General features: G+C 40.1%; 1 protein-coding gene across 1 annotated transcript in view; it reads right to left on the bottom strand.

Annotated features, from left to right (window-relative positions):
• Positions 1 to 9,579: 9,579 nt before the first annotated feature.
• The window catches only part of KLF2 (KLF transcription factor 2), a gene marked incomplete at its 5' end in the record, with an annotated part of 4,076 nt that continues 2,892 nt past the window's right edge, over positions 9,580 to 10,763 (bottom strand). Inside the window, one exon of the mRNA XM_082244192.1 lies at positions 9,580 to 10,476. Within this exon, the coding sequence (XP_082100318.1) occupies positions 10,301 to 10,476 (176 nt within the window). The 3' untranslated portion in view covers positions 9,580 to 10,300. The remainder of the gene's footprint in view (positions 10,477 to 10,763) is intronic.

Raw genomic sequence — 10,763 nt, 5'->3', positions numbered from 1 at the left:
TGCTGCCTTTTGGAGATTTTCCATCTTTCCTTGGCTTCTTTATGCACATTAATACAAATTTTTACCTGGGGTGCCCAAACTTTCGATCCCCACTGTATATTCTGTATATAGTGTGCACTGTGACAGGGGGTGAAGGGGTTAACTGGGGGTGATTAGGGGGTTAAATCGTTATTGGAAGGGTGGCTAACGGTCGCTAGCACTAAATGAAGTCACAAGGCACACTATTACAGAAATACAGAAAAATGCTATATACTGTATATAACTGTGGGGGGGGGGGGGTGATCGGGGGTTAAATGTGACTATCTAGGTGTGTGTGTGTGTGTTTGCTGTTGGGTGAACTTACAGTTTATCCTCTCTTCTCTCAAGCTGGAATCCAAAAGGACTCCACGAGGGAAGAGAGGACCTTTTCCTGTGCCTGTGTTTACATTACACAGGCACAGGTCGGTCAGTCATTAGACAAAACCGATCACAAGGTCCAGGCCAAAAATCATTGACTGGACCTTATGACTGATCGGTTCTGTGCCGAATCAGACCATCGCGGGGACCGGGGGCGAGTACCGTACATGTACCGCGCTTTGCCTGTACGAGCCAGCCTGCCGCAGTACATCTGCGGCGGGCGGTCGGAAAGGTGTTGACATGACCTTGTCACCATGGGAAAAAAATAAATTAATATAACTGCGGCATCCTGTAAAAGAAGAATTTTTATACTTACTTTTCCAGGCAGGTAGTGTGTTAAACTTCACCCCCCCTCTCTCTTTTTGCCACTTTTTTTTGGGGGGGGGGAGTGGGTACCTGGTTTTGACAGGTACCCCCTCCCACTTCTAGTCAGATTGCCTCGATGCGCAATAGGCAGCCGGCTGTTAAGCTGCAAGGAATTACATCAGCTGCCCACAGTAAATATGCCAGTGCCAGGAGAGCCAGATTTAGAACTTGAGGGGGGCCTGGGACAATTCAGGTTTGGGAGGCCCCTTGCACACAGTTGGTTTACATTCTCAATGACAGTCACGCATTTTTAAAATGCATGAACCAATGTCATTCTGAGGTCACGTGTGCCCACACGCACATGCAGTCATAATGCTCTACAGTGGGTAAAGTAATTATTTGATCCCCTGTAGATTTTGTAGGTTTACCCACTTACAAAGAAATGAAGGGTCTATCATTTTTATCATAGGTGTATTTTAAATGATAGAGACAGAATATCAACCAAAAATCTAGAAAAAAAACACATGATACAAATGTTATAAATTGAGTAGCAGTTCAGTGAGTAAAATAAGTATTTGATCCTCAAGCAAAACATTGTTGGCAAGCACAGAGGTAAGATGTTTCTTGTAGTTGGTGGCCAGGTCTGCACACATCTCAGGAGGGATTTTGGTCCACTCTTCTATACAGATCTTCTTCTCTAAATCCTTAGGTTTCTTGGCTGTCGCTTGGCAACTCGAAGTTTCAGCTCCCTCCATAAATTATGTATAGGATTAAGGTCTGGAGACTGGTTAGGCCACTCCATGATCTTAATGTGCTTCTACTTGAGCAACTCCTTTGTTGCCTTGGCAGTATGTTTTGGGTCATTGTCATGCTGGAAGACCCATCCACGACCCATCTTCAGTGTTCTGGCTGAGGGAAGATTTTCATCCAAAATTTTACAATACACGGCCCTGGCCATTGGCCCCTCAATGCGGAAAAGTCTGCCTGTACCTTTAGCAGAGAAACAGCACCTAAGCATATTGTTTCCACCTCTGTGCTTGACTGTAGGGATGGTGTACTTAGGGTCATAGCATTTTCTTCCTCCAAACATGGCATGTCGAGTTAATACCAAAGAGCTCAATTTTGGTCTCATCTAACCACAGCCCTTTCTCCCAATCCTTCTTTGAATCATTTAGGTGTTAATTGGCAAACTTCAGATGGGCTACGCCTTTTTGAGCAGGGGACCATGCGGGCGCTGCAGGATTTCAATCTATGGCGGCGTATTGTGTTACCAATGGTTTGTTTGGTGACTGTGGTCCCAACTGCCTTGAGAGCATTCACAAGCTCTTCCCGTGTAGTTTTGGGCTGATCCCCCACTCTTCTCATGATCATCCTTACCCCATGAGACAAAAGCTCCAGACCGAGGGCGATTGATGGTTATTTTGTATTTCTTCCATTTGCGAATAATCACTCCAACAGATCTCTCCTTCTCACCAAGGTACTCGCTGGTGGTCTTGTAGCCCATTCCAGCCTTGTGTAGGTCTACAATGTTGTCCCTGACGTCCTTTGACAGCTCTTTGGTCTTGCCCATGATGTTGAGATTGAGAAAGAGATTCTGTGGACAGGTGTCTTTTATACACATAACGAGTTGTCGTTAGGAGCACCTTCTTAAATTGATAGGACTAATCTGTGTACCACATGAGTACATACAGTAGCCAGTCTGTTTGGAGTCAGAATTATTGTTGGTTGGAAGGGAATCAAATACTGATTTTACTCACTAAACTGCAACTACATTTAGAATATTTGTATCATGTTTTTTTCTGGATTTTTGGTTGTTATTCTGTCTCTATAATTTAAAATACACCTATGATAAAAAATGATAACCCCTTCATATCTCTGTAAGTGGGCAAACTTACAAAATCTGCACGGGATCAAATAATTATCTTCCCCATTCCCCAAAGCTACAACATACCAGTCCAAAGTTTTACGGATGATGGCCGGCAAAATATTACTTTCCAATTAAAAATCAGCAGCTACAAAATTTTTAGCTAATTCATTTTTATTTTCCAAACAGGGCGAAGAACCACTTTAAAGAACTCTGGGTGCTGCTATCTGTCACCTAACGGTGCGTCAAACAGCGTGTCACCTGCTAAGTATTGTGCCTTATCACAATGGCTGCTAAGTTGCTGCAGAACACAGTAGTAATGTAATGGCCAGTGGGAGGAACCACAGCAGGGGGGGGGGGGGGGGGGAGGGGGAGGGGGTCATGCTATCTTGTACACCTGGAATTGTTGGATCGAGCCAAGTGAGCCAAAAACGTAGCACACCACCTAGCACAAAGTTAAGTATAGGATGAAGCCAGCCTGTCAGTCACAAAGGCTATGTCAGACACCCCTGTCCTTCCTGTGACAGCCATATTGCAGTATTCTCTGCATACGTCAACAGCCAGAAGCAGTGGTTAGATATGGAGATAAGGCTAAAGTTGCATATCAGTTAAAGCTATGTTTAGTTTGATTAGGTTGGATTTTTTTTTTTTTAAGGAGTGTATTTGAAACAACATGTTAAATGCCAGCATTTTAATACAGGAGTGGGAATATCTGTATTGGAAGTGGATTTTTCATGTATTCTATTTTTTTCTTTTCTTTTTTCCTATGGTTACTTGGTTATTAAACGGGCCATAAACATCAAATGGAGATCATGTATTGTATGACTGTAAAATGATATTTCTCATGACCAATATGTGCATGCCCACTGAGAAGACTAATCTTAGAAGAATAATGGGGATTATCCAGGAAAATACAACCTTGATGACTGACCCTCTCTCGGGTTGGCAGCTCACATTTGAAAGCGCTACAAATAAAAACTAATGTTGACTTTGCTCTAAGTGACCATTTTAAAAGTGTTAGCATGACAAATCGACCACAAGAGGGCGCTATGATAATGAAGATGCAGATAGAAGCAATAAACTAGAAATCCACCTGCTGAATATCACATAGTAGCTTAATAAACTTTCATTATTCATCCTATGTGAAAAAGGCAGTTATCAAAAGGAGCATTTCCATTTATATTGATCTATGCCTTCAATCAAAAGAGGTGACTATTGCTTTTTCTAACTGGCCACTGTTGATTGATATAATTTATTCATACACTACATATCTAAACCCATACACAAAAATATAATATATTGCAGCTTATCAGTCCTTGGATATGGTTGCTGCATTAGTTTTCATTTTTCAGGCCAAGAACATTTTTAGTAAGTTCAGAAAATATGTGTTGCTCTGCCTTTGTCACCTCCTGCGAAACGAATCGGAAGCAAAAATAGTGGTATATTCTTGTGTAAACTACTCATGTAATGAGATGAACAAAGTCAGCCGTGTCTGAAGTCCAGGCTAAGTGGCTCCCTATGAAAATGCAGTGGAGAAATGAAACACTGAGATAAACAAAACCTGATTTCTACTTAACCACCCAACATGGCAACTAGATTATATATAGAGGATATATATAAACAATACTCACTGGACTAACAGTCAATTTCTATCTTTAACCACTTGCCGACCGCCGCAAGTACATATACTGCGGCGGTCAGCCCCGGCCAGGCAAAGGGACGTATATATACGTCACTAGCCTGTCACCGGCTTGTGAGCCAATAGCCCCGGCTCATTCACTAAGGAGTCAGTGCGTGTGACCAGCGGACCCGATGTCCGCCGGTCACTCGGCGATCGTCAGTAGAGAAGGAGAAAGGCAGGCGGCTAATGTAAACAAGCCACCTGTCATTCTTCCCTGTGTAAGAATGGAGATCAGACGGTTCTACTATGTAGGACCGTTGATCTCTGTTTTTACAATAGTAGACATGTCCCATCACAGTTAGAAGCACGCCCCTAGGACACACCTCCCTCTCTAATACAGTTAACCCCTTCCCTGCCAATGTAATTTTTACAGTAGCAGTGCATATGTATAGCACTGATTACTGCAGTAATGTCACTGGTAACCCCAAAAGTGTCAGTCAAGGGTCCGATCTGTCCGCCGCAATGTCGCAGTCCCGCATAAAAAAAAAATCGCAGATCGCCGCCATTACTCGTTAAAAAAAACCTACCAAAAATGACAAAAATCTTTCCCTTTGTTAGTAAACGCGATAACTTTTGCACAAACCAATCAAAATATGCTTTTTGCGATTTTTTTTACCAAACATATGTAGCATAAAACAAATTGGCCGAAAATGTAAAAAAATTTGATTTTTACATTTTTTTTTGGGAATTTCATATAAAAAATCTTGAAAAATATTGTTATTTTTGCAAAATTTACGCTCTTTTTTTGTTTATAGCGCATGATCAAAAAATCACACAGGTGATCAAATACCACCAAAAGAAAGCTCTGTTTGTGGGGAAAAAAAGGACATAAATTTTGTTTGGATACGGCGTTGCATGACCGCGCAATTGTCAGTTAGAGTCGCACAATGCCGAATCGCAACAAGTGGCCCAGATGTAAGACCGCAAAATCCTCCGGTGGTAAAGTGGTTAATGAAGGACAAGTTGGTCAGCTGTTCAAAAATAAAGTGATGGAAAGTCTCATTGGCATTGATACTTATAATATAGAATAGTAAGCATATGTCCCTGGTTAGCTCATATTAGTGGGTGTATCACATCTGTTGAGAAGAAATAAGCGAAGTGTGGTCCAGAGGAGGTATGTTGTTCACCAAAAAGCAATTACTCAGTGGAGAAGTGAGCGTAGCCACCTAGAGACAGTAAGGCTGACCATACATGTTCAATTTTCTTGTACAATTTTCTGTTAGAATTACCAAAAACCATATAATATGAGGTCAAAACGAAACAACACATTCAATTGTATCCTAGAAGGCAGTTGAAGGTAAATCTACAGAAAATTGTATAATGTATGGCCAGCCTAATGGGCCATACACACTAAGATTTTCTGAAGACTTTTTCCTTCAGATTTACCTTTTCTATGTAGTGCAACGGCCTGCCATATTGCATACAAATTGAAAGTGTTTAGGTATGACCTCATATTATATGGTTTTGGTAAATCTAAAGGAAAAAGTCTTCAGAAAATGTTCTAGTGTGTATGGCCCATTAGTGTGTTATTCTCAGGATTACCAGGTGACAAAGGGAACAAAAGCCTGAAAGAACAAAACGAATACAGCCCCCACCTCTGAACGGCAATACATTACAGATTTGTTTTGGGGGTTAGATATGCTATATCTTTTGCTGAGGATTGAACCAGTCAGCTAGTGGAAAGCCAGATCATAAAGCAACAGGACATCATGCTTAAAAAAGGCTAAAAGGAAAATTTGGAGACCACTTGCATGTTGGTTGCATGCCTATTGGTTGAACTGGTGTCTTTTTTCAACCTATGTTCTCTTTATATGTGTCAGCGCGTAAGGTCCTAACCAAGTGGGGGATATATCCCCACAAGCCAAGAGTTAGGAATATTTTCACTTAACTAATGAGAATTTTATAAACAACTTAAATTACATTAGTGCTATAGATCTAGCAATGTTTTTTTTTTTTTCTTTCTGGTTACCGCTGAGCACGTGTGACTCCCTAAAAGTGAAATGAGAGGTCCTTTCTTCCGTTTCAGTGAGCAGGTGCTGCTTCTGTGCATCTCTCGAAAGTAGCTATTTTTACAAACAGTCAAATTATGCAGTTACACTTCTTAAACACACATGTTGCTGAAGACACCTATAGAAGTGCCACTAGAACTAATAGCAAAGCTGCTTTATACTTCCGCACTGTACTATCCAACCCATGGTCCTCTGCTACCTTTAAAAGGCACTCATGGCTACACTTTAAAAGTAAAAAGAAGCAGCTGGTGCTTTAGAGTTATTGACCTTTACATCTAAAAAAATATATATAACATGGGTGCTGTTCTTGGACATATTTGTGTCTTTTTAGGCAATTTTCACAAATCTGAACAGCAAGATTTTTTTTTTTTTTTTTTACATCCTAATCTAAAAAGGATTTTTTTCCCTACAGTGTTACCTAGAAATGCAAACAAAAATTTTAAAATGAAAACCGTGTGTAGCAATTAATTCAATCTTCAGTAACTGGAATATTGCATGACTCTGAATAAAACTTGCTCAGACTTGGGGGAGTTGATGGGTAGAAATCAGAGGCAGAATCTATAGTTTGTGAAATGTAGCTGGGATAGAATTTATAGCTCGTGACATTTAGCAGGTGTGATGCTTAAGAACCATGGCTGGGCAACAAATGAAGCAAATAAAGCAATAGAAGTATTTGTATGGTGTGTATACCCATTAATCCCCACTACACGTTCATATAGGCTTACTGTCTAAAAGCAGAAGCAAACCCTCCCATCCTTTACAGCAGGGATCCTCAAACTACGGCCCTCCAGCTGTTGCAGAACTACATATCCCATGAGGCATTGTAAAACTGACATTCACAGACATAACTAGGCATGATGGGAATTGTAGTTCTCAAACAACTGGAGGGCCAAAGTTTGAAGACCCCTGCTTTACAGCCAAGGTAGCTGCAATCTTGGCCTCTATTTGCTCTGCAGTTGCAATGGTGCTGCCAAAGAGATCAGTTATGATACTAGACTTGACATTTCCGCCACAAGCAACTGTGACCGATATTTACCTAAATGTAATGGTTTTGGGAAGAAGGTAAATCAGTGTTTTTTTTTTCCCCACTTTAGGCCCTCGTTCACAATGGAGGCGGATTTGAAATCAGCTGAACTTGCACAATTTCAAACCTGCAGGTTCGGAGGCGATCTGAAAAGACATCCGTGTGGGTTTATGCAGATGTCTATTGAAATCACCCCCAAAGTTGTCAAATATAGTGCAGGAACTACTTTTGTAAAATCCAGCAAAGTCAGCATCGCACCGATTTAGATGGTGCCGTTGCCGGCAATAGGCTGAGATTTGACATGTCAAATTGCCCCGATGTGAACGGGGGCTTAAGGGGGGATGTCAGCACTGCATCTAGGAGCCCACACAGTTCATAGCATTCAAAAGCATGTTGTGACCTCAGGTTTCTTGGCCTTGCGATATCAAATGAAAGAGCACTTCTGCGGTTTTTATCTCAGCTTGCCAAAGCATAAAACTTCTCATAGGACATTCTTTTCAGCAGGTAGTCTGTTGGCAGGCTCATCTAATTGCATGCCAGTACGATTTGTTACAATGTAATTTCTAATTAAGATTTTTGCTAAAAGCACCTGTCTGGATGTGTCCTCAGAAGTTTGCCAGGATCATTACTGTACATAACAGAGCAAGACCTAAAAGTCAGGGCAAATTGCCATTATATGACACTTCATTCCAGTTTAGGTCCCCCTCCCCAAGTTGATGCATATTTCTAAACATGGCAGAAGCTTTCTGGTCTGTACAGCTTTCTAGTAAGCATCAAGCATGGTGCTCTGTGATCCTGTTACAAACGCTGTACATATTTTTGCACCACACTAAGGCGGAATCATAAAACCACATTAAAGGGCCATTGGTGAAACATTGCATGGTGCAAAAAGTACTTGAACTCACAGTAAAAACGAATACACCAGGTTAAGGGGCCATACACACTAAGATTTTCTGAAGACTTTTTCCTTCAGATTTACCAAAACCATATAATATGAAGTCAAACCTAAACACTTTCAGTGTGTATGCAATCTGGCAGGCCCTTACACTACATAGAAAAGTTAAATCTAAAGGAAATCTAACCACAAAAGTTGGATAGTGTGTATCCAGCTTAAGTTTTATCATAGGTCTAACCCGTTCATTAGTATCATATGTAGTTTAGAGGTCATCTGTCAGAAAGCAAAACACTTGTGTGATCAGACTGTCATGGAAGCAACCCTTCCAAATGGTGCTTCTGGGGTAGAAGCTCTATGAATCTGATTGGCTTCACTATGTGCTGCAAAGGAAAGGTCTGGCTTCCATCAGCCTAATCATACAGGTGTTTTGCCTGATAAAAATTCAATTTAGCCCTTGTTCACATTGAACGCTGCTTTGAAATTGTGCAACTGCATCTGAAATCGCACAATTTCAAAGCCGCATGTCAGTGCGACTTTAGGTGCATCTTGGAAGACATCTGTGTGGCTTTGTGCACAGATGTCTATGCAAGTCGCACCTGAAATTGGCAAAAGTAGTGCAGGAACTACTCTTGTCAATGCAGCACCGCAAAGTCACTGATTTGAACACCAACATCGCCAACAATAGGATACGACTTGTGATGTGATTTGACAGGTCAAATCGCATGACAAGTCGTTCTGGTGTAAACAGGGGCTTAAAGCGGATCTCCAGGTTTTAATTTAACTTTAGTTTGTTTGGACCAGCTTGGCCCAAATTAAAGTTAAATGAAACTCTGGAGATGAGCTTTAAACTTTCATACTGGTATCAGGCTTTTGCGATAGGGTGCAGTAACCCATAGGAGGCAGACTTTATCACAAGGATAAATGTACAGCTAAAGGGGTTTACTGATTAGTTGCCATAGGTTACGGCATTGTTTTTTGCTTTGTAACAAACATGTATGAAACAAAAAAAAAAAAAACAAAAAAAAAAAAGTGCATATAAAATAAAAACCAAATACAACTTCCATCAATAGTAAAAAGCAAAATACCACATATTTTCATTAATTTCTTTTTATTAAAAAATGCAGATCATTTAAAGACTTTTCCCTGCCTTAGAAAAAACAAAAAAAAAAAACACAGCAATATGCCATTTGTCAATATATTTACACTGTACATGGTCATTATACAAACCTATTTACAGAACTGTATAATTACACATAAATATATATTATATAAAAAGGTTATTTTTAGCAAGACCTCTAGCCCTGCAGTTTTTATAGTGTAATGTGACCAAACACACTGTTTATATAAAAATATATTCCAACTGAAAAGAAAAAAAAGTTCTTAATGCAGTTTATATATTTAACAAAAAAAAAAAAAAAAAAGTTTTTGGATACTCAAATGTTTATCCTGTCAAAGGAGAAAGTCAAGAATATGGCAGTTTCTTATAAACATTGTCTCATATTAGGCAGTTACAATCCACATCCTGAACAATGGAATGTACAAAAACAAAAGGCACGTTCCTTTGCATTATACAGTACAGAATATCTTGATATAGTTCTAATTCTCCTGGAAGACTGTACCCAGATCTTATACCCTAGAGTGACTAAGTAGCATCAACAAACCATCAAATGGTGTGATAAAGTTGCACACTAGAGTAATAGGATCTGGGAAGGGCACAACTATAGAAAAATCTGAAACAAAAAAAACAATGAGAAAGTCACACAAAATGAAAACATAGCTAGGGTTTTTAATCCCACGTTTTACTTTCAATGCCCTTTAAGATACTTTTTGCTGCTCTTAAGCAAGCAAAGTGTTGAACAATCATTAAGGACTGATATATAGCTACCAACATATTTAGGCAACCCCATCCAAGAGGCATTCCAGTTAATGCACAAGTTCAAGTTATTAGGTCCAGCCTGTGTTTTTCTTCTTTGAATCAAGTCATTCTTTGCAAGGTCCACTAGAGTTACAGAAGGCATGCTGCCCCCCATCCTGCAGTACCAGCTATAGTGGGACCCCGACAGGTTCACCATGGAAAGTTCATGTGGTTGTGTCACCCCCATACTGCTTCACAGCTGCCAAGATTTTACATATGCCTCTTCATGTGCAGCGCCAAGTGGTCTGACCGGGAGAAGGCACGGTCACACAGGTGACACTGAAAAGGTCGGTGCCCAGTGTGTTTGCGGAAGTGGCGTGTCAGTTCATCGGACCTGGCAAATTTCCATCCACAACCTTCCCAATTGCAGTGATAAGGTTTCTCACCTAGAGAGAAAACATACAAAAAAAGGTTAATTATCTTACAATCAAGATCAGATATACAATCGAAAAACACACAAAAAAAGGTTAATTATCTTACAATCAAGATCAGATATAAAATCGAAAAACACACAAAAAAAGGTTAATTATCTTACAATCAAGATCAGATATAAAATCTAATCACTGATTAATAAATCGTATTCTTGACTGACCAAGTTAAATTCTACAATCAAAGTTTTAGGTTTAAAAAGAAGCAAATTAAGACTTTACCCTTTTGGTCATCCCCTCGATGA

This window comes from Pelophylax lessonae (assembly GCF_965119305.1).
Source record: "Pelophylax lessonae genome assembly, chromosome: 1".
Taxonomy (NCBI): Eukaryota; Metazoa; Chordata; class Amphibia; order Anura; family Ranidae; genus Pelophylax; species Pelophylax lessonae.
This window is presented reverse-complemented; position numbering and strand designations above follow the sequence as displayed.